The 25,202-nt window shown below is 47.8% G+C and overlaps 1 protein-coding gene across 1 annotated transcript in view; it reads right to left on the bottom strand.

The window, feature by feature from the left end:
- Window positions 1-528: 528 nt before the first annotated feature.
- The window catches only part of LOC311237365 (chondroitin sulfate proteoglycan 4-like), an 89,205-nt gene continuing 64,531 nt past the window's right edge, over window positions 529-25,202 (bottom strand). Inside the window, exons 17-23 of the mRNA XM_084325197.1 lie at window positions 21,250-21,425; window positions 20,782-20,974; window positions 13,734-13,905; window positions 12,236-12,602; window positions 8,744-8,896; window positions 4,781-5,362; window positions 529-4,202 (exon numbers count right to left, since the gene is read on the bottom strand). Coding sequence (XP_084181323.1) covers window positions 3,141-4,202; window positions 4,781-5,362; window positions 8,744-8,896; window positions 12,236-12,602; window positions 13,734-13,905; window positions 20,782-20,974; window positions 21,250-21,425 — 2,705 coding nt within the window. The 3' untranslated portion in view covers window positions 529-3,140. The remainder of the gene's footprint in view (window positions 4,203-4,780; window positions 5,363-8,743; window positions 8,897-12,235; window positions 12,603-13,733; window positions 13,906-20,781; window positions 20,975-21,249; window positions 21,426-25,202) is intronic.

The raw sequence follows: 25,202 nt of genomic DNA, 5'->3' as shown, positions 1-25,202 counted from the left end.
GCTGTGGGTGTATTTGATGGTTTGTTATTGTTCATTGAGAATCCTGATGGCCTGGGGATAGAAGCTCCTTCTGAGTCTCTCTGTGCTTGCCATGAGACTCCGGTATCGCTTGCCTGACCGCAGCAGTTTGATCTAGGATAGATGTTTTATCCTGGTATCAACTTGGTATCTGCAGATTAACGATATGGGTATGATCTGGTATAAACCTGATATTTGCAGATAAAGGATGGATGTATATGATCTAGGATACATATGTTTTAGCCTGGTACCAACCTGATATCTACAGATAAAGAATGTGTGCATGATCTAGGATACAGATATTTTTGCTTACTTTTGAATGAAACCTCAAATGTAATTATAAAGGACATAATATCTATATTGTTAAAAAAAATAAAAACGATGTAGCATAGGCTTGTCGGAGCTCGATAAAACACAACCACCATAAATAAATCATCATTTCTTTATTAGAAAATACATATTTTACAATCCACTGGACCGAGATGCTGACAAAACCAAGCATCATACATGACAAAAAAACAGCAGATCAATCAGGAATAAAGTCTTTGTCATAAGGTTTGTGTAACAACTTTCTCAACAAATGTTTTCCATCACACTAGGGCTCTAATTTAGGAACTGAGATATTATGAAAATACATTTTTCATCAGGAAAATACTGACCAAAAGGACCAAGAAGAATTTATTTCTTAGATACTACACACTTTACTATAAAACATATCTGGGTCAAATGAGAATTTCAACCGGAAAGATTGGAAATCTCATCTGTCTATCCATCTCTATTATTTAGATCTGTTTGTTTTTATTTTACAATGGCGTGACCATGACGACGACAGACAAAATATGCCTCGAATGGGCGGGGGATTTTAAAATATGTTCATTATAAAACACACAAAAACAGGAGAGAGACATGGCATAGGGACCATCAGGAGGAGAATCACAGTGTCTGAAGCATTACAAGGGTAGGCAGCTCAGGTCCACAGGCGAGGAAGTTCTCTACAGATGAGTTATCACAGTTGGGTGGGGGCGCGTCACATTTGGTCACAGAGTAATGGGTATTGTTTGCATGAATTATCCTTTGGGACTGTTGACCTCAGTTTGAGTACACGCACGCGCTTGCACACAGAGTAATACTTATTTATAAAGCCTTTAAAGTTCAGGTTAGAGAAAAACACTACATTTACATATATACATAACATGTAACATACATATGGGCGGCTACGTGGCGTAGTGGGCAAGGCGCTCGCCACGAAATGCTGGAGACGCTGGGCTCGTCAGTTCGAACACAGCGCTCCACATTGCTTTCAGTTTAGCTGGTCGTTCATACTAATACACATTGGTTTATTAGGGGGTGGGAAACTGATGGGTGGGGATCGGGCGTTGTGGACAGCGACTCCTACAGGTCGGTTGGTGCGCCTGCGCAGTAGAATCAGGAAGTGTCGGGGGCAGCGTGAGCTTCCCACGCGTTACTCCTCGCCACTGAGAGATCGAGCTGCGCAGGTGAAAAGATGCGACTGCTGTTCCCTCGAGTACCGGAGGGGACTTGTGCTATGTATGACTTAGTCCACATTGCAGCCGGCTTGTGGGAGGCAAGAAACAGCGTCCGTGACAGGGGAGGGTTGAATTGGATGATACGAAATTGGGATGGGAGAAAATATAGAAAATGGGAGAAAAAGTGGATAAAAAAAAACATGTAACATACATATATACTGTATAGAGATGTTGCATTGTAATTTTCCCTGCTTAAAGGAACAACATTATGGGAAATGCGCTTACAGTCTTTTCCAGAGTGAGACAGGAAGATAGACATAAATGTCCTTGTTTGTGCGTTCAGTCTAAAGTTATCCAGCTACAAGCTAGCCTAGCTTAGCACAAATGAATGGAAGCGGATGTGAATCTGTTAGCCTAGCTGTTGGCCAAAAACACCTCTCCCGGAGTTTTAAGCTATTTATTTATTTATTTATTTATGACCTTTGAAAAATAAAAGCAGATCCGGTCAATTTGTTGTAGGTTTGAGTGTGCTGCGTATCTTTGCCTTGAACAGAATGTTTGGGGTGTGGGCACCATGGTTATGTGCTGCTTTGCTGAAGGAAATATTCTAAACATTCTGAAGTTGACAATTGGTCAAACTACACCTCAAGTGAGAAATAGTTCCTACAGTATACCTCGTGAAAATGGCAATATTGGCTAAAAACAAGTGCCATTGATTCAGAATAAAATATTACACTGAATAATATTGCTGTATTGTTTGTTTATAATTCAGAAGTATTATACCGGTATTTAGAATTGGTCCTCAAAATGAATGGAAGTGAATTAGATGGATAAGAGGTAAGAAAGACTGCAGATTCTATATAAAGTGAAATATCCCACTTGACACACAAAATAGAATGCAAAAGGCTACTGTGCTTAGGCTATTAATTCAGGGACAGGTCTAAGATGCACAGTGCCTCATACCTCATACGTAGCTTATTTCAGTACCTCAGAATAATAACATAAACCACAGTTAAGTCAAACAAGTCTTTGCGTACGAGAGGTGTATGAGGTTTCTATTTTTTCAATCCAACAGCAATATGAGGATAGAACTGCTAATTACAGAGCATGCATAAACTCAAACCTCATGTGTGAGCATTTTTACATGTGACTACATTTAGCAACACTTTTACTCAGCACAACTGCACCGATGGTAGAGTATATATTTTGTGTGGTGGACGACTACACTCACAGAAAATTATGTGCAGTACAAAATGGTTCCTTTCATCACTGGAGCAATATCCCTGTGCATGTCCATAGTGGGAGGTGCTGGTCATAGCAAGAAAAAAGTCCAAACATAAAGAAATAAACCTTCTTCTTAGGATCCACATCCATCTAGGAAAGGACTTTGCACAGTGGACTGACTTACTTCCATGATACATCTACATTACATTTGCAAAACGTGTTCTCCTTTTATTGTGTGAAGCTAACGGAAAAGAGGAGCATCAGTCCATCGTGCAAATGTGCCTTTTAAAATGTGTACCATTTCAGCAAAAATAAATACAATAACATTTTAGTACCTTCAACACTTTTGATGCACCTAAGAAGGGAACTTTTTATTGTATTTATTTTTTATTGTATATGATTGAACAATGATCAAACCCAGTACTGGTCGTCTCTGAGAGTTGGAGTAGAGGTTCTAGATCTCTGCGCAGCCCTAAGCAAAACAGTTATAGCATTACCATTACTGACACCACCCACACCTCCACCACCATCACCTCCATCACCTCCATCACCTCCATCATCTCCATCAGCCTCTGGGGCCCCGACAGCCTCCCCATGGGCCAGGCTCCTCCTTCTGGGCACCAGGGCCACCACAGGTGAGCCGGGACAGCTGCCTAGGGGCGTGACCATCACAGAGGGCATAGCTACGCTCCGCTCCGGCCTGCCCAGGTAAGGGCTGTTATTGGCGGGCAATGACACCGACGCAAGCTCCTGGATGAGGCGCGTGCGGGTCCGTTTCTCCTTGCGATGCCGGGACACAAGAATCAGAACAATGAGAATGACGATGAGGAACAGACAGGTCAGGAGGGGGAGGATGATGACGAGGGGGTCAGAGGCGGGACGAGGAAGGACCTCGGCGTAAACAGGCGGTCTCAGGTGGCTGTGGGGGTCTCCTACTCCACTCTTCTCCTGCGTCGGAGGGGCGTCAGGCTGGGGGACCGTCCTCTGCCGGGTGTGGTTGGCCCCGCGGTGGCGAGACTTCGACCTGCCTAGCGTCCGGTTCTGTTTCTTCTGCGACAGCGTTTGGGTCTGTGAAACCACCCCCGTCCCGCCGCGCGTCGTAGAACCCCCTCCTTTTCCTCCTTCAGCCGTGGTTCTGTTCCTTCCCGGCGCCTTGGTGGTCGCCTGCTCGAGACCTGGACTCTCTGCTTTGTTAGAACTACTGTGACCATGATGCATCTGGCGGTGGGGCAAGATGGTGAAGTGAAGCTCTCCCTTTGCCGGCTGGACCATGTCTCCCGCCCTCAACAGGAAGAGGAAGGAGTCGTTGAGAGGCCTGGCGGGGGCGTTTCCCAGGGGAACGGCGGCGGTGGTTTTGTTGCCTTGCCGATCGTCCCCGCTGAGGGTCTCCTCGATGGCGACCCGACCTTCCACCACGTCTCGGAATGTAAATGACCTCACAACCTCTGATGCTCCGTCAAGGTCGTAGGCCATCTGCATAAACACACACACACGCACATGATGGACATAGTTTGTTATAATCAATATTGGCTATTTTACCGATACCGATATACCGATATTGTCCAACTCTTAATTTCCTATACCGATATCAACCGATATCAACCGATACAGATATATGCAGGGTTTCCCCCCCCCAAAAAACAGAATAATTTCAGGTAATACAACATTATGCATACTTTTGACAATAAATAAAATCAGAATTTGTTCTTACTTGCTTGCCTGGGTAAATAAAGGTTATAGAAATGTAAAATATATTTTTTGAAAACCGATACCGATATTTTCCGATATCACATTTGAATGCCAATATCGGCCGATAATATCGGTAGGCCGATAATATCGGACATCCCTAGTTTATATGTTTTAAACACATAAAAGTGGAATATCGCTGAATTTTTGCCATACAATTTTATCAATATGCCTTGTGAAGTCTTTAGGAAGGAAATAACAATTTACAAGGAATGAATGTTCTATCATAAGTAAAGTAATTGCAGTTTTGAAATGATTGAATTGAAAATAGACCCCAACACTGAAACATGCCGATGCTGATTTACCTTAACCAGTTTGCCGTGTTTGGGCGGAGAGAGGACCTCAAAGACGGGGTCAGCCCTGCTGATCCTGGCCAGCTCAGAGGCGTCCATCATGCCTTTCCCCAGCTTAACGGCCACGCCGCTGGGCACCCACACCGGCTCCCTCAGGTAGATGAGCGGCTGCACCGTCACGTTCACCTCCTGGCCCGTCAAGTTACCATACGCCACGCCGGGCGAGGAGGCCGAGATGGAAATCTCAAAGCGGTCCTCCGACTCGCTGAGCTCCGTCATGTGATACACCATGTGGCCCGACTGCAGGTCCTCGTGGCGGAAGGCGGTGACCTCGTGATCGTTGATGGCGATGCGTCCATGGCGGGGAGGCGTGGTTATTGTATAGGTGATGTTGGCCCGCCGATGGCCGTTGGCCTGAGCGGCCAGCTGACTGGTCGTGAGGAGCACGGTCGTCCTGCCCTGAACCACCGACAGGCCGGTGTTGTTCACCATGGAGACGGCAGCCTTGGTCACCTCTACGCTGAAGAGTTTGTAGAGTGGGCCGTGGTGACCGTCGGTTATGTTGAAGTAGAACACTCCTGTCGACGGCTCACCCTGACATTTGGAAGGAAAAAGGGAGGGAGGGAGGGAGGGAGGGAGGGAGGGAGGGAAGGAAGGAAGGAACCATGGGAGGGAAGAAAGATGGAAAGAATTAACAAAGAAAAAGCTCAGAGGAACAGTTTGTTGAAGTAGTTTGATTTATGCAGTGAAAGGACCGTACCAGTCTAATTTTGACCTCTCACCATTACCAGAGATTGCCCCTTTAATAAATGTTAGTAGGTGTATGGTAGAAATGGTAAATGGTGCATGTATCAGTGGCGGCTGGTCAATGGGGGCGCTAGAGCGCCGCCCTCCCTGTTAAAAGAGAGAAGAAGAAGAAATATTTTTTTCTTTTTTTTATAGCCCTATAAATAATATAAACATGTTTAAAATGAATAATATTTACTCATTTTAAGTATGTTTGTGTTTCCAATGCACAATATAACGTTAATATATCAAATATAAATAATTGTTTTCATGAACAGGAAGTGACTGTCTGATAGAGAATACGTTCCGTAGCCGCATTTCTCTCGGGCTAGCCGTAGCCGCATTTCTCTCGGGCTAGACGCAATAGCGCTTACAGTGGGCGTGCACGCCGTGCACTGGTTTCATCGCTGTATCCGTCGCAGCCAATCAGTGCATAACGCGCTGTGCGTTGAAATATGATGTATTATGATGGAAGCCGGGCGCGTTTTAAAGCGATCTAAGCAAGCAGCGTCTATAATTTCCATAGCCGCATTTCTCGGAGACGCTCTCTGATTGGTTGACGTCAGTTTTTTCTGTAGCTGCATTTCGCGGAGACGCTCTCTGATTGGCCGACGCGGCGACGCCAGTACTTTTCCGTAGCCGCATTTCTCGGTTTGGCTTAGAAGTGGGCAATAGAACGCTAGGTAGTTTGCAGGATGTTCGATGCTGTGTGTTGTGTTGTGATGCAGTCTGGAGTCTGGACAGTGGGCAGTGGACAGGCCCGGACTGGCCATCGGGAGCACCGGGAGTTTTCCCGGTGGCCTGGCCTGCATAGATAAAAAAAAAAAAAATTATATAAAAAAAAAAAAAATATATATATATATATTATTATTATTTTTTTATTTTTTTTTGCCAGGCGATTGTTTCTAGTTGTGGCGGCGGCGCTGCGCGATAGTTAGATAACCTAGATGGGTGGGGAACAACCAGGATTTCACTGTCTGCCACAGAGTTGGAGAACTATCTGACTCTCTCTCTCACGGGCCGGCGGATCACACACACACAATGGAGCCGTGCTGCCGCTTGTGATTGGTGGAGGCGGGACCAGGCGATACAACTGATTGACAGCGGAGGCGTCGAATGGAATGGCAGACGGCACTCAGATGCAGAATAACAGCCAGGCAATGAGCCAGGTAGTGAGGGACTCGGTAAATGGCTAAATGGCTGCTTTTTTATATAGCGCTTTTATCCAAAGCGCTTTACAATTTGTTACTCACATTTTACCCATTCACACACCGACGGCAGAGGCAACCATACAAGGTGCCAACCTGCTCATCGGGAGCAATTAGGGGTTAAGTGTCTTGCTCAAGGACACATAGACACGCTGCCCGGGAGGAGTGGGAATCGAACCAGGAACCTCCGGATTGCCAGACGACTGCTCTACCTCCCGAGCCACTGTCGCCCCCTACTCGGGAGAGATACAGTAGAGCGAAAGTCAATTAACGTTGATGTCAAGATGGACAGTGGAAGAAAGAGAAAGGGTGGAGGAGAGAGGGATAAAACAAAGAAAAAGAAAGGCCCTTACAGGAGAGAGTGGTTAACTCTATTATAATAGTAAATAGAAAAATATGTTGTGCTCTTGCTTTTTTCTTTTTGAAGGTGGAGAGAGTAGCATTGCTAGTGCCACAACAGTTTTATTTGAGGTCCATAACAGTACATTGTACTAAGCAATTGTTGGCTCATTAGTTTGTGATTCACATGCACTAAAATTCACCAGAATGCAGGAAATTAAGTCTTTGTAACAAAAAAAATCCTGGTGGGGGACCCCCAGACCCCCCGCTTAAAAAGTGGCCTGACTGGGGCTATATTTCGCGCTATATCTCCCGGTATGAATTATTTCCCCAGTCCGGCCCTGGCAGTGGATATACATCGACAACAGTCTGGGACTGTGGGACAGTCAGTGGACATACACTTTATCAAGCCCTCCGGCTGGACCACGTTTCAATTAAACAAAGTGAGTTAATTCTCTCTCTCTCTCTCTCTCTCTCTCTCTCTCTCTCTTAGCCACTCAGCTAACGTTAGCCGCTGTTAGCCACTCAGCTAATGCTAAACTAACTAACTAACGTGATTCCGCGATACCAGTTCCATTAGTGAGGAAAGGGGGGGGGGGGGGTATATTGAGGAGGCTTGACAACAGAGGTTGATAAATTCACATTTATTGGCAATTCGTTTCTTTATATCGCTTCCAGGTTCCAACTGTGTTGACAAAATCCTGGTCTGGTAAACTATGGGCTATGGCACATCAGAACGCTCAAACTCAAACGCACGCTCTCTCTCTCTCTCGCTCTCAACACAGCGTGTTAATTTCGCAGCGCGTGATGCATAATGGCTGAATGAATGAATGGTAACTGGTTTAAAATGACAAGATATATATGTGTTCATTATTGGATTGATGATGATACGTGTACTAGTGTAGTATGAATGAACTCGCGCCCATCCAAATGTAGTTCACAGCGGCCGCCACTGGCATGTATATAGCACTTTAGCACGACGGCGGTGGTAACAATGCAAGGTGCCAACCTGCTCATCGGGAGCAATTAAGGGTTAAGTGTCTTGCAAACCGGGAACCTTCTGATTACCAGATGACCACTCTACCTCCTGAGCCACTGTCTTCCCATGGTGTGTGTTGTTAGCTGATATCAGCTTAACTTACTAAACGCCATTCACACTGCCTTTGAAGTTGAAAAGGGGTGGAAAATACTCCATGAGATTTGAAGGTTGTTTTAAAGTTGGAACTCAGCCTTTTGAAAACCACTGTACTGATGGAACCCCTCTGTGACGTGAAACTTGGGTTTGCTTGTTATTAACTCCCGGGTGCTCCCGGTTCCTGCGCCAATTTAAACAGCTTATAGTAAAGTAATACAGTAATGTTAGGGAACGTAAAGGAGCATATTTTCAACCCATTTCAACATCAATGGCAGTGTGAAAGGCTCGGCTGAGATCTACCAAAACAGTAAAAATGTTATTGGTATGGTCCTTTAAATGCAATCATTGGCCAACATTGCAAGCAGCATAATTGTATGCAGATATATAGCATGGTCAAATTTGCAAGCTTCTCACAAAATATTGTGGGGCTTGGTTAGATTTGTGTTTAATTCCTGTGGTCGCAAAATTTGGAGGGACCAACGTGATGTTCTCCAACATGAAAGCTACCTGCTGTACAAAGTGAAGCCTGCCGCGGTTGACGTCATACTGCGTAAAGGAAACCACAGGCTCAGGCCCCTCCCCCAGGGACAGGTAGCCGGTGTTGGGCTTACTGATCACACTGTAGTGTAGCCCCTCTGGAGGGGTGTCCTGGTCCTCAAGCTGGAGACAACAATACAATGTTATATTATACCTGTCACACTTTCAAGTGCAATCTTTAACATATTTATGATTTACCAGCACATTTACCAGTCTGTTCCCCTTTCTTGATCCTCCAATCATAACTGTTGCTTCCAAGCCACGAGTGAGTTACTAACTGAGCTTCTGTCACTGCGGGCATGCATAGCTGACATGGCTTTCATTATAACAAAGATATAAAAATTTCTATTTTTCAATTTAGTTTTCAGACAATCTAAAAATATGCAATTTAGATGAGAATTTACAGGTTAGAGGGTTGTTATTCTCCACTTGCACAACGTGAAGTAGACATTTCCGGTAGAACTTCCGGGTTGAAAATGGTTCTTCCGGTCCCATCCAAATACATTGTTATTAGCAACTTTTCTCCTGTTATTTAAACAACTTTGTCGTCACAGAGAGGTAATGAAACATTTGTATTATTATATTATAGAATGTATTTAATAAGCAAACGTTTGTCAGCAGGGTTTTTGGGCTGTATTTCATGTAAAAACGTTTACTGTTAGTTTACTTGCTCACGCTAATGAAGGCTAATGCTGGCTAACAGAAGCTAGCGCAAGAAACGACACCGCAAAGTATTGTTTATAGTGCATTTCTTGCCACCTTATAGCATTTGTACATTTGTATGACAGTCTATAATGATCCTGTGAGGTTTTTCCGGACGTTTTGGTAATGATTTTCAGTTTTCACTATAAAAACATATTTCTAAAAGACAGGAAGTTGATGAAAACGGGCCGGATTAGCTTTGAGCTAACAATCTTTGCCGATGCATACTTGATGTATTCATTCCATTCTAAACGTAACGTTAGTTTACAAAACATTACCTGTCTATATAACATTGAGGAACAAATTATAAAGTGTGTGAGTGTGTGTTTTGGTGAACATTGGACCGCAAAGCAGAAAATGCATTGCAGTTACAGACAGTAGCTAAATAGGGGATCATCCCTATGTTCCCCGGGTCCTATGTTCCCCGGGTCCTATGTTCCCCGATTGATTGATTAATTGATTGAAAATTGTATACATTTTTATTATTTTATTAATTATTAATGTCCGCCTTGTTTCGAACTGGTTAAGCTTAGGCCCTCTTTCGAAGTTGGTTAAGGTTAGAGTTTGGAATCAGGGCTAGTGGTCTAAAATGTTCAATCAATCAATCAATCAATCAATCAATCAATCAATCGGGGAACATAGGACCCGGGGAACATAGACATGCTCCCCTAAATAGTTAGCTGCACTTCTTTTTCAAACCGAATTAATCACTCTAGTTTCCAGAGCTGATGTGATTATGTACAACAATACACACTCACACACTTTATAATTTGTTCCTCAACGTTATATAGACAGGTAATGTTTTGTAAACTAACGTTAAGTTTAGAATGGAATGAATACATCAAGTATGCATCGGCAAAGATCGTTAGCTCAAAGCTAATCCGGCCCGTTTATCAACTTCCTGTCCTTTAGAAATATGTTTTTATAGTGAAAATCATTACCAAAACGTCCGGAAAAACCTCACGGGAGCATTATAGACTGTCATACAAATGTACAAATGCTATAAGGTGGCAAGAAATGCACTATAAACTATATTTTGCGGCGTCGTTTCTTGCGCTAGCTTCTGTTAGCCAGCATTAGCCTTCATTAGTGTGAGCAAGTAAACTAACAGTAAACGTTTTTACATGAAATACAGCCCAAAAACCCTGCTGACAAACATTTGCTTATTAAATACATTCTATAATATAATAATACAAACGTTTCATTACCTCTCTGTGACGACAAAGTTGTTTAAATAACAGGAGAAAAGCTGCTAAAAACAATGTATTTGGATGGGACCGGAAGAACCATTTTCAACCCGGAAGTCCTACCAGAAATGTCTACTTCACGTTGTGCAAGTGGAGAATAGTTTTAAAAGGGACATGCATTGCTATTCCTTTCACTATTTGGGCAACTTTACACAATTCCTGTGAGTCTATGGAACACATCTGTAAGTTTTTTTTTCAAAAAAAATCATTGTTTTATATTTCTAATCAAGTACTCAAAAACAGCATTTTTTTTAGTTCAAGATTTCAAGTGCTTTGAGTGATAGTCACCCACACAGCGTGATACATACGAGAGAGAGAGAGAGAGAGAGAGAGAGAGAGAGAGAGAGAGAGAGAGAGAGAGAGAGAGAGAGAGAGAGAGGAGAGAGAGAACGAGCAAGCGAGAGAGAGAGAGACAGAGACAGACAGAGAGAGGGAGAGAGAGAGGAGAGATGCGTCCCCGACACACACGCAGTCAAGTTTGTGTGTAAATGCTCTGACGAGGGAGAGAGACGGCGCACACATTTTTACACACACTCCTGCGCGCGGTTCCTCTCTCTCTCTCCCTCTCTATCTCTCCCTCTCTCTCCCCCTCTCGCTTGCTCGTTCTCTGCTGTCTGTCGGACTCGGCACCCTGTTTGAGGAAGTAATCCACTCGCTCTGTTGAGCGAATTGTGGGCGGTGACTACAATCACAGAGCCAATCAGATCACAATCAGCTCAACCAGTGCCTTATTCACGTCAGCAAAACAGTCAAATCAGAGTGGCTTAGTTGAGTGAGGGAAGATCTCGTGAACTCGAGACTAGACTGATGAGTCAATATGATAATTAGAGACACAGACCACATTGATATAATCCCCCATTGCTAGGAAACAATGCTAAACACTGGACAATTCCATTTATAATGCATGGGACCTTTAAATCTTTTGTTAGTTAGTTGTTCCAGAGAGGGTTTGCTAGTTTCAGTTTAGTTTTTATTGCTTAAAATGGTTTAGTTTCAGTATTAGTTTTATTAAAAAAAATAAAAATAAAGTATTATTATAATATGGGGGGGGGGGTATTTGTCAAGTTGAGAATAAGTGTTGTGTGATACAAACACATCACTTTGTAGTCATCATCATGGAGACTTCCCAGTCTCAATAAACATATTCACCAATGCCTCCTCATGCTTGCTGTGTTAACGAATTTTACCAAATTGACAAAGACTAAAGCTAAAGACATTTTCTGTATATTTTTCTTTTATTCAGTTAATTTTTCTAGTTTTATTGCACCTAGTTTTAGTTTTTACTGTTTTAGTTAACTATAATAACCTTGTTGTTTACATGATTAAGGTGATCACTTAATCGACAGGTGTGTAGGACTATGTAGCATGTTTTCCCACTTATCTTGCCTCTTTCGTCTTTATTGTTTTAGATGTTAGAAATGTATAATCTTGTTAAACTTGGAAGTTGACCTTTGAACCCCATAGTCAATTGGGACACTTGTTGCGGTGAACAGTGCAGCGTCTGCATCTGTACCTGTAGGTTCTCTGGTCCCACCAGGACAGTCTCCCCGACCACCACCTTCAACACGGGGACTCTGGACTTGATGAGCGGCGGATGGTCATTGACGGGCGTCACTGTAATGTTGAAAGTCTCGGTCACCACCACCGGGCTGTCCTCTAGATGGCGCCAGTGAGACAGGTCTGACAACCACGGTGAGAAGGATGACATTGAGGAGGAGGAGGAGGAAGAAGAAGGCGATGGAAAGGATGAAGAGTAGGAGGGGTTGATAGGAGCCACCCAGGCGCTGAAAGTGAAGCTGTCGCTTGTCGTTTCCGAATCATCATGGACGTATGTGACGCCAACGTTGTCCAGCACGTGTTGGGAGAAGTCTCGCTGGACGCTGGGGAGGCCAGATGTACAGTTAGATTTCACTACTGCAGCATTAAAACCTTGCAGCCTTGCAAGAAGTAGGAAAAAAAGCCCATGAATGTCATACACGTGGACACATGATTTAGCCTATCGCGGCTCCAAGGGTGTGGCAACTTATTTTTTATTTTTTTGATCCACTTTTTCTCCCATTTTTCTATATTTTCTCCCATCCCAATTTCGTATCATCCAATTCAACCCTCCCCTGTCACGAACGCTGTTTCTTGCCTCCCACAAGCCGGCTGCAATGTGGACTAAGTCATACATAGCACAAGTCCCCTCCGGTACTTGAGGTAACAGCAGTCGCATCTTTTCACCTGCGCAGCTCGATCTCTCAGTGTCGAGGAGTAACGCGTGGGAGGCTCACGCTGCCCCCGACACTTCCTGATTCTACTGCGCAGGCGCACCAACCGACTTGTAGGAGTCGCTTGTTCACAACGTTCGATCCCCACCCTTCAGTTTTCCCTCCCCGTAATACGGCCAATGTGTATTACTGCGGACGACCAGCTAAACTGAAAACAATGTGGAGAGCTGGATTCGAACACGCGAATCCTAGCGTCTCCACACTGGTGGCGAGTGCCTTGCCCACTACACCACCTAGCCGCCCGGTGTGGCAACTTATTTTAAAGGTGCAATAGATAGACAGTCAGCCACCAAATGTTGCACTAGACTAGAGCACCAGTATGTCATTTATCCAATCAGGTGCATTCCATGTGGGGGAATGGGAAGTAGGGAGGGGATACATGCATGCAGCATGTAAACAACATACATTTTGGACCCACACATTTATGTATTGTATAAATGTATTAATTAATAATTATTTTTGAGAAAAGCAATACTTTTATTCCACACCTCTCTAAAAGCTCTTGTCTATAGCACCTTTCATTAATTGAACTGAAAAGTGGCACAGCCCTTCATGCAGTGAAATGGTTTCATGACCACAATTCCATTCATCTAAAATAATAATATTCTGAGCAGGGATTATGATAGATTTGTGAGGATTTCGGTTTAGTTTCAGTTAGTTTTCAGTGAGCAGTCAAGAGTTTTCTTGGCAGCAAAGAAAGAAAGAAAAACCATTGAGGTCATTGCGAGGCTTGGCGGGCACCTGGTGAGGTTGTGCTCTCTGATGGACAGAGCCCCGTGGCGAGGCAGAGACGTCACATGGTACAGGACCTGGTGGGAGAGGCGGCCGTGCACCGGGATCCCCACCAGGAGGTTTGAGGCGTCCAGCTTACTTCTGTCAATCATAACCGTGCCTCCCTCTGCCACCACCACGCCTGAGAGCAAGAAAGAATAATGATAATATTAAAGGAGCTCCCGTCTTATACGGAGCTACTGAGCAGTTTTGATCCCACAGCTAGACTGGCTGACGCGCCGTTCTACTCCTGGTCTCATACCAAAACAGTCCTTTGTCCCAATGATACGTGCAGGCAGCTTTACTGGGAAAATGGTGTTTATTTTCCCTCACCGTCAAACAGGATGTCTTCATAAACTGATAAAATAATAATGAACACAATAACTAATTAGATACAAACATTTCGACCTGTGATCTGCGTCGTGCGTGCGTGCGGTCAAAAACCATTGCCCTTTTCCGGGTCAAAACTCCTCCTCATACAGGTGTACCTGACGCTTAAATAAAAGAAGCGCCACCCCCTGGTCACATAAATCCACTGCACATTAAATCCATTTTGGCCATTACAGATAATGATAATAACAATAATAATATACTTTATTTGTATTGCACCTTCATACAGAATTGCAGCCCTACTTTAAGTACTTTACAGCAGAACATACAGTAGAATAGACATAAAATGAGCATAAAATAGACAAAATAGATCAAATAGAATAAAAGCAGAAAAGAAGGGTAAAAGCAATGCAGACAAAAACAATACAACAGAATCATCAGGCAGGTTGACCATTTACTTTTTGTCTAAATATTTGTATAAAATAAAAAGGGGCACTTCACCAAAAAACAATGTTGATTAATTATGCACATGATCTCACATCCAAAACTCAGTTATATATCATCTGGCTTCGCGTCTCGCTCTGCCTTCTGAGATAACCCATTATCTCCAGCACCTAGTGTGCTCTGGGGAACAAAACAAATGCACCCACTTGCACGCGACCACGCCACTCCCATGCATCCTCTATATTACGCCGGAAGTGGTCACACCTCACCCTTCCTCATTCGTTTCCAACGTGGAAGCAGCTCAGATGCACTTTTGAACTGGAACAACTTTGTATCAGGGGATACGACAGAGTATGTAGGGAAAAATTACGCAATGTTGGGCTTCGCCAGAAGTACGGATCCTTCTCGGCAGGTCCACAGCACGGCGGTACTATCCTGTGTTTTTTCCTCGTCGCTTGACAGCGGACCGATGGACTTTGCGCAACGTTTAGCAGTCGAGCTACGTCGCGCCCAGGTAGGACCTGCGCTAGCAGGCATTGGTACTGGCATGGGTAATACTGCTCGTTGTCTCGTGAGACGACCGAGTGATGTATTGGCGCAGGGGGCGGGATATTTGGATAAACGTGGTCATCATGACTCACTTTTGAGATGTTTTTCCAAGTATCCTAGCGCGCAGCTAATGCTAATGCTACAATATTGGGGCGCCGTTCCCATGTACCCTGCCGGGGCTGTCTTTACTCTTCCCTCCTCTTAACCATTCATTCTGACAGTCAATCGGTGTCTAATGTTGGGGGTTTAGCGGAGGCTTATTTACCCTTTACATGGGTGGATGGGCTGACGACAGGGCTCAGGGCAGGTGTGCATTTTGTGAATCTATGAATTGAAAATGGGAGACCCTGATGTAGACAGGACTAACGTTTTCTCTGGTCTGCATCCCCTTAACAATTGTGTGTATTGGGCTAGCACATTCTGCAATGTGTTAATAGAGTTTTCGTTCATTCATTCATTTATCCCGTCACGGGTGCACACTGCAGGGGAGGTTGTTGCATGCCTACTAGTGGAGCAGTGCTTCACTAGTAATAGACTTTGGTCAGCAGCCGCCACTGGTGTTCTGTGCTTAGTGGTGCATTTGGCATCGGTCCTTTGCCCTGACATGGTGGAACGGTATCCCGCCCGGCAGACGCCAAGAGGCGAGTCGGCCCGGCAGGTGGGCTGTTGAAGCTTATACCGCCGCTGTACAGAATTTAGCAGCAACTAACAACATTGCTCAATTGGCTGCTTTTCTGTCAAAAATGGTGTCGGGTGGTGGGGCCTTAGGGCTAGCCGACGTCAAAACCATTAACGCGAGGTTTTGAGGTTATTCAGTTTTTGACCCAGCCGCAAGCTATAACCGCAGGGAGGGCTAGGATGCTGTCAACGGTTGTTCACAGGCATCTTGGTTGGAGCAATCTCCCCTTGAGGAGGGGAGGGGTCTCCTCCTCAGGGCTCCCCTTTCCGCGGGTGGACCTTGGTCTGTCCACGGAGGCGCGGGCGGTATTTGACCTGGGCTCCACACTGCGCAGCCAGAGGTGAGAGCACGGCCTCGCCAGCGGCTGCGGCGAGGCCCCCAGCCAGCGGCCATGTTTCCCCCGCCTGAGATACCCTGGACACAAAGGAAACAATAAGGCCGACAGCCTCGGCGGCCCGAGGGATCGGCTATATTAGATGGGCACGCGCTAAAAAACCATTGCCATCTAGCTGTGTCTAGCACGCTCTCCGGTTACTCCCCCCCGCTACGCTACGGGACTCAGCCTCGCCAGGCCGGGTATTACGTTAGTGCCTCCCCCGTCTGGACTTCCGATCCCGCGGTGGTCAGCAGGCACGCGTAATTTGGGTGGTAGTAATATCACTACAGGGCTACGGTGTGTAGAGACCCACCCTATCGGGCAGTGTGGGACCACACACCATGCATGTCCAGCTGCAGAGCAGGCTGTCCTCAGCAAGCTAAGCCGGGAAGATGCTCAGCGGGGGAGCCTATGTCACCAGGGGTGATGGCCGCTCCTCCCGTATCAGACCGCCCCTTCTGTCGGGGTCCCCCCCCTTGGGTGCGATTGCCTCGTTGGTAGAGTCAGGGTGTGATATCCTGGCTCTGCAGGACACCCTGCTCGCGCGGTTGGCGAGACCAGGGTTGACAACGCACAGCGGGAGGGACCGGGCCACCTATCTACGATTCCTAGCGGACCAGCGGCAGTTGGCGGCGGGGGCGCTTTGGAATTTTTACCACGTATGGCTGCAGTAGTAGCCATGTGTCGGTGTGGATCGAGAGAATGCTGAGGGCAGCGCTTGTGTTACAGTTTACACACCCCCGCCCTCCATTTTTGGGTTTGGTACAGACTCTATTATCAGAGTCCGCGGCAGAGACAGCCCTGGCCGAGGAGATTCGTTCTCTGGCGGCGAAGCAGGCCGTCGTCAGGTGGGGGACAGGTTCACCTCCATAGACCTGAAGGATGCGTATTTGCATCCCGATCTTCCTTCCTAGGACATACCTGGGCGGAGACCCTGATCCACTCATTTGTCACCTCCCGGTTGGACTATTGTAATGGAGTCCTGTTCGGGGTACCCAGCAAAGCCCTGGACAGGCTCCAGTATGTCCAGAACTCAGCTGCCAGGGTTCTCACTCACACCAAGCCCTGGCAGCACATCACCCCCACCCTCATCCATCTCCACTGGCTTCCAGTCAGGTTCCGCATCACCTTCAAACTCCTGCTCCTCACCTACAAATCCCTCCATGCCCTCGCCCCCCGGTACCTGTCTGATCTCCTCCACCAGTACACTCCATCCCGGAACCTACGATCCTCTGATCTAGGTCTCCTCTCCATCCCTCGCACCAGGTTACGGACTTTTGGGGACAGAGCCTTCAGCGTGGCGTCCCCTACCCTCTGGAACTCTCTCCCCCCCGAAATCCGCAACGCCCCAACCCTGGACACCTTCAAATCCGCTCTAAAAACACACCTCTTCACCAAGGCTTTCCCCATCAGTTAGTTTTAGATTAAATTAGGTCCATTATCCCCTACTTTCCCTCATCCCCTCTTCCCCCTCCCCCCCTACTTTCCTTGCCCTATTTTTTGTCCTGATTGTAAAGCGACCTTGGGTTCTATGAAAGGCGCTATATAAATTTGATTTATTATTATTTTTTTATTATTATACCTACGCTTCCTTTTTCAGGGCTTAGCATACGAGTATCAGAGGCTGCCGTTTGGCTACTCTCTGGCTCCTCACATCTTCACCGAGTGCGTGGAGACCGTGCTGGGGCCTCTGCGTCGTCAGGGGATACGAATTTTATTCTACCCTGGACGACGTTCTGGTCCTCGGCCGGTCAGAGAAGATCGCCAGGTCTCATACCAGGCAGGTGGTGGAATTACTCACCAGTCTGGGTTTTGCTGTAGACTGGAAGTAGAGTACTCCTCTTCCCAGTCAACGGGTGGAGTACTTGGGCTTATTTCTAATTTATTTCTATGGTTACGGCGCTGTCCGTGATGCGCCTGCTCGGTATGATGGCATCTGCTCACTCTGTGGTCCCTCTTGGCCTCCTCTTCATGAGGAGGATACAGAGGTGGTTTTCCAGTATGGAAATAGACCCGGTGAGAGACAAGTGGAAGCGGCTGAAAGTTCCCATGTCAGTACTGGGGGACCTCGCCCTCTGGGGAGGGCCTGGGGCCCTCACCAGCGGGATCCCCATGGGCAGCAGGCTGTCACACGTCACGGTCTTCACCGACGCCTCCATCACGGGATGGGGAGGGACGTGTCGGGCCAACGCAGTAGGGGGCAGCTGGCAGGACCATGCTGCCCGGTCTGCACTACATTTCAATGTGTTGGACTTGAAGGCAGTCCTTCTGGTCCTCAAACGGCTCGGCCACCTTGTGGTGGGCGAGCATGTTTTGATCAGGACGGACAACATGACGTCAGTGTCTTATATCGACAGACAGGGAGGAGTACGCTCCCCCCATCTGCACCGGGCGGCGGTCGAGCTCTGGCTTTGGGCGTCTCTCACTCGGCGCAGCCTGAGGGCTCTCCACATCCCCGGCAGGGAGAATGTGGGTGCAGATGTGATGTCGCGGGGCGGTCTTCACCCCGACGAGTGGGGACTACATCCAGACATAGTCAGACAGGTCTGGGATCGATTCGGGGAGGCCACGGTGGACCTGTTTGCGAGCAGACAGTCCCACCAGTGCCCCTTGTGGTTCTCGGTCAGTCGGAAGGCGACCCCTCTCTGGGGGTGGTTACCTTCTCGATGTGTCCGTGGCCGCCCGGGATTCTGTACGCGTTCCCCCCCCCATACACCTGATGGCTCAGCTGTTGGGGCGGGTACGTCAGGAGCGTGGGACTTTGATCCTGGTCGCGCCGGGCCGGGGCTCGGCTGTGTGGTTCCCGGCCCTGATTCAGCTCTTGGTGGCCCCGCCGTGGCCTGTTCCGTGGTCACTGCGGGCCCTCTCTCAGGCACGCGGAACTCTGTTCTGCCTCCTGTTCTCTAGGCTTGGCTGCTGAAAGGGTGAATCTGGTGGGGATGCGTCTTAACTCTTCTGTGGTTGACGCCATCCGGAACGTGCATGCTCCGTCCACTACAGCGGCTTACGCAGGGAAGTGGCGTATGGTTTGAGAGTGGAGGGCAGAACACTGTTCAGCCACCCTCTCGTGGGACGTTCTTGCTTGGCGCACGGCGTCTCAAGCCTGTGGAACGTTCTCTGTCTCCGAGTCTGGACCTCCAACTATTCTGGAAAGGCTGTTTGTGGGCCCCGTTTGAGCCTCTTGAGCAGGCGCCATTGGATCGTCTGTCTACGACCGCATTCCTTTTTGGGCCATCACCTCCGCTAAGTGTGTGGGTGAGCCATGTACTCTCTCGGTGCGGTCGGAGTACCTGTCTATTCGGGCCGATAGCAGGCGACTCTGTGGCCTGATCCGGCCTTCGTGCCAAAGAATATCCGGAGCTCTTGTCGCTCCTGGGATATTGTGCTTCAGGCGTTTCGCCCTTCTCCTCACGCTAGTGGGTTGGAGGTGAGCCTTCACCTGTCGTGTCCTGTCCGTGCACTGGAGGTTTACCTTAGTCGCACGCGGGATCTCAGGGCTTCCGATCAATTGTTTGTTTGTTACGGTGGCCCTCGCGCGGGTAAGGCGCTGTCCAAGCAGCGCCTGTCACATTGGTTGTGCGAGGGCATTGCCCTTTGCTACACATTGGCTGGACAGGTTCCCCCCGGGGGCGTCAGGGCGCACTCCACTCGTGGTGTGGGGCTTCTGCTGCCCTGTTAGGGGGGGCCTCGGTGGAGGACATCTGTGCTGCGGCCTCCTAGTCCTCCCTGAGTCCTTTCGTTAGGTTTTTACCTCATGGACATGACTGGGGGTTCTGTCTCCCAGGCGGTCCTGAGGTCCGGGACCTCTCCTGCATCCCGCCATCAGGTGGGACGGGCAGGTGGACGGGACTCCCCTCCTCCCTGGCTGGGGCTTACGGGCCCTCAGGGGGTGCATTTGTCGGGGGCCACGCGTCCGCTCTGCCCTTTATCTCAGAAGGCAGAGCGAGACGCGAAGCCAGATGATATATAACGTAAGGTTATCCTATAACCCTAGTTATATGAATACTGGCTGAGCGTCTCGCTCTTTAGCGCCCTGAGGTCCCTTGGATGTTTTCCGCTTATGGAAATCGAACTGGGAAGGGTGAGGCGTGACCACTTCCGGCATAATATAGAGGACGCATGGGAGTGGCGTGGTCACGTGCAAGTGGGTGCATTTGTTTTGTTCCCCAGAGCACACTAGGTGCTGGATATAATGGGTTATCTCAGAAGGCAGAGCGAGACGCTCAGCCAGTATTCATATAACTAGGGTTATAGGATAACCTTACGTTTTGCACACATTAATTTAGTTTTGACAGTTATTGAGAGTTAATTCATTTAATGTATTCCAGTGATGTCTGAAACAGAAATCCCTGGTCTTGTTTTGGGTAGAAACAACAAACACATTATATAATTCATAGTACCATAGTATTCTCATGAATTCATAGTATCATATTATTCTCATGAATTCACGAGTCATGCATTTCCTAATAATATATTAAAAAAAAAGCTCATTGGCCAGTTATCATTTAATGGCGACGATGACCTGTTATTTGATGACAATCACTTGTTGTCTGCAATGATGACGTAACCAAATAATTATGAATTAAGAACAAATGCTAGCCAACATTAAGTGTGCAAATGAGACACCAATGAACCATTACCAGTGTTAGCCAGTAGCTTGGTGCGGTGCAGGTGGTGCTCGTCATCAGAGTACTTGTGGGAGATGAAGATGGTGAAGGTCTGAGGGGGGAGGAAGGCTGGAGGACAGGAGACAGTGAAAGAGAAGGAGTCTGTGGCCGACAAGCCTGCTGCCTGTGGCTGGTTGTGTTCGTACCAGATCAGTCCTTCATTCACCTGACAGAGAGAGAGAGAGAGAGAGAGAGAGAGAGAGAGAGAGAGAGAGAGAGAGAGAGAGAGAGAGAGAGAGAGAGAGAGAGAGACAGAGAGTGATGAATCTTTGCTCTGCACTTTAAGTCACTCTGAACAGACATGTTTTCACGACGAAGAAAGATGTACACGCAGGCAGAGAATACACACACAAGCTGTACCGACACACACACACACAAGCTGTACCGACACACACACACACAAGCTGTACCGACACACACACACACACATGCTCTCCTTACCATGCTCTGTGTGAACGTGGATACATGGTGTGTGGAATTGTCTGCCAGCATTCTGACCAGACGTCCCAGTTTAGGGGGTGTGGTCACGGCGAACACCACCGAGCGGTTCCCTCTGATGTCGCCGGCGTCGTTGGTCACCACCTGGAGTTCCTGTTCAGAGATCTGAGTCACGGAGGCTGAACGAGGGGAACAAAATAAACAAAAATAATGGAATCACTCAAACATGCCAAGAGTTTGACCTTGAACTGGATCAGGAGGGTCACCCCATTTGAAGAACACGCTTTATTGATCTTTTCAATGGAATTCCGTTGCTAGGGGAACAGCTCAGCCCCGAATAGATTTCCTGTCAGCTATTGATATTAGAAAACACTGCAACAGGACAATGAACCATTTAGGATCTCTATGTCATCAAGTACAAGTTAGAACGGGTCTATTGTAAACGGGCCTCGGGTTCGCCGTCTTCACTGCACAGCTGCTAGTAGAGGCCAACGTACAAACCAAACAACATGCGGCCGTCTATCAGAAGCCATGATCACCTTGAAGACATGACTGATAAGTCTTGAGTATGTTTACGTTAGGTTAGTGGCCACATTTAACCCTGGCACACAGAGGCACCATCACCCCCAGACAGCACAGAGTAATCTGCTTGTGTAAGCGTAAAGACGGGTCAGACACAGGGCTATGGCTTAGTCAGATCTGGTGATCAACGCTGCCGGTGTCATTATGGAATTATACCGTGAAACTGCAGCGCTTCTCCTCACCGCCTAAGATCAATTGAATTAACACACACACACACACACACACACACACACACACACACACACACACACACACACACACACACACACACACACACACACACACACACACACACACACACACACACACACACACACACACACACACACACACACACACACACACACACACACACGGGCCCCTGTAAATGTCAACACTCCCCTAATCCCCTCGAATGTACAATTTCTTCCCCTTCGGATTTCTATTTTTTTAATGATGTTCTCTCTTTCTTACACAGTACCATATTTTTATGTCATAAATGTCTTGATGAATTGAAAATGGAGGACCCTTATGTAAACAAGACGAAAGTATTTATCTGGTCTTCATCCTCTTAGCAGTTTGTATTGAGCTGTACTGTATTGTACCCATTCTGCAATCTGTTACTTAAGTTTTCAATCAATCAATCAAGTCACTCTACGTGCATTATTGAAAATAATACTGTAATAGTAAAACAGTGGCTGCAGAATTTACATTTACATCTGATCCTCTGTGCAGGTGTCACTGCTGCATTCTGCTGCATTCATACGTAGACCGCGTCTGTCCCTGTGCAGGTGTTGCATCCTATGCAAAATTACATCCAGCCGCTTTCTCCATATAGCTCCATTATACTTTTAGCCAGGGGAGTGCCATGGTTTCGCCATAGAGCTCCATTATACTTGGGAGTGCCATGGTTTCTCCATAGAGCTCCATTATACTTTTAGCCAGGGGAGTGCCATGGTTTCTCCATAGAGCTCCATTATACTTTTAGCCAGGGGAGTGCCATGGTTTCTCCATAGAGCCCTGTGGTACTGGTATTGCTGATTGGCTCGAATACATTGTTGTGAGGATTGGTTCTTTCCCCACCACAGGCTTCTTAAAGTACTGTGATGATTGGTCCGTTCCCCGCCACACGCTCTGTTCCTTTAAGGTACTGTGAGGATTCTGTGATGATTGGTCCGTTGCCGAACGCACACTTCTAAGTCAAGTATCAATTACCATCACGCACCTGATGTGTGTTCTAATCAGCGCCCCAGAGGCTTCATATACTCTGACCTTCTGTCATTCGATGCCGGGTCGTTTTGTGTACTACTGTTCTGAATTACACCTGCATATACCTGCTTTCCCCGTCGCTGTTGCTTTTTTTTGCTCTCCAGGATCTTTTGTGGAGAACTGCTGTGGAGAACCTGGTTCCCCGTTCGGAGCTACGCCTCGTTATCTGCCCGCTTTACACGTTGCGCTCTGGTGAGTTTTTGGAAACAGTCTTTTTGGATCATCAGTTTTTTGTGTGTTTGTGAAACACCGAAGAGATCCCGTTTTTGTTTGTACTGGACTCACCTATTTTTGTGTTGGATTTACACTGGATTACCGTATTGTTTTTCTCTGGACTCTGCTAACTTGTGTGTGGTACACCGAAGATCAAGTCACTTGGATTATTACTGGACCAGTCACCTCTCTGTCTCTGTGTGTTCGTTGGGCTAACTCAGATTTTCTCTCTCTCTCCGTTTCCACCGGGAGTGAAAGCTGGGAGAATCTGCAGAGCCGCTACGACATCACAAGCCAATTCCTCACCACTTCTACTGGGAGTATCTGCAGAGCCGCAACATCATCTCCTGCCAGATCCCCATTTGTTCTATTGCTGTACTTCATTCCTTCGTGTGACTCTGTAAATAAATACGCCCTAGCTTTTGGCTAACTCTGAAACTTCTCTCTGTGCCGTTGCGTTTGAGGTCGGTTACAAACCTTAACATTACGACCCGGCCATGACGACCTCAGCCGACACAGAGAGGGTTAGGGCAGCGTTGGCGGTCCAGATCGATTTGGTCAACGACCACACCCAACAGTTGGGTGCGGTTGCGGCCGCTTTACAGGACCTCCGGGCCGAGGTCCAGCTTATTCTGGATGCCATTGGCACTCAGGAGTATCAGCAGGCTGTTGCTCTGCACCAGCTTCAGGCTCTCCGTACATCATTAAACACTCTGCTTTTGACCCCACCTGTCCCAGGAGTCTCGGCCAGCTCACCACCCGCGGCAGACCTCGCACCTCGGGAGCCCCGTCTCTCCGAACCACGTCTGTTCAATGGTAACTTCGAGGATTGTGCCACATTCATCATGCAATGTGAGTTGGTCTTCCTTCATCAACCCAGCCGTTTTTCGTCAGAGGGATCCCGAGTAGCCTACATGACTAACCTGCTCACGGGCCAAGCAGCACAGTGGGTTACTGCCTCCTGGGCAATGGGGGCTGATTTCTGTTTTTCCTACCCAGACTTCGTGGCTGAGCTCCGCAGGGTTTTTCACCACCCAGCCCGTGGCCAGGACCCAGGAGCTCGGTTGGGCACCTTCCGGCAGGACAGTGGCAGTGTCAGAGACTACGCGCTGGAGTTCAGACTGGCCGCAACGGAGAGCGGTTGGAACGATCAAGCGCTTCGTCTCACCTTCCTGAGGGGGCTCAACGACGCAGTAAGGGACCAGCTCGCGACCCAAGAGGAGCCCGATTCTCTCGAGGGCCTGATCAGCCTCGCTATCCGCATCGACGGACGCCTCCGGGAGAGAAGGCGTGAGCGAGCACGATGGGGACCCCCAGACGTACCCCCCGAGTACCACGACCTCGAGGAGGTTTTCAGTAAGTCCAGGGCTCAGGTCTTTCCGCCTCACCGGCCTTACGACTGTGCCATCGACCTCCGCTCAAGGGCTCCCTTTCCCGGCGGCCACCTCTACAGTGCTGACCGTCCTGCCCCCTCCGTGACTGGTGGGTTTTTTCCCTCCCGAGCCGTGACCGAGGAGGAACCCATGCAGCTGGGACGCAACCGCCTTAGCCCGGCCGAACGGGAGTCCAGGCTCAGGTCCGGCCTTTGCCTCTACTGCGGCCAGGATGGACACCGTGTCTCCAATTGCCCTACCCGGTCAAGAAGACCAGGCTCGCCGGGACCCCGGGAGATCCTGGTGAGCCGTTTTTCCTGTTCTCCCACCCGTGCACCACCTAACCGTCTGGCGGATGTCACCCTAGCCTGGGCGGACCAGCGGGCAACGGTGGGTGCACTCATTGACTCTGGTGCTGATGGGAGTTTCATGGACGTTGGGTTTGCCACCCGGGCCAACATTCCACTTGAGGACCTCGAGAGGCCCTTGGAGGTCTTCGCGCTGGATCATCGCCGCCTGGCTGACGTCACTCAACGCACC

This window comes from Notolepis coatsorum, assembly GCF_963971535.1.
Source record: "Notolepis coatsorum genome assembly, chromosome: 11".
NCBI classification, from domain to species: Eukaryota; Metazoa; Chordata; class Actinopteri; order Aulopiformes; family Paralepididae; genus Notolepis; species Notolepis coatsorum.
The sequence above is the reverse complement of the archived record's forward strand: the minus strand, read 5'-3'. Positions and strand labels throughout refer to the sequence as shown.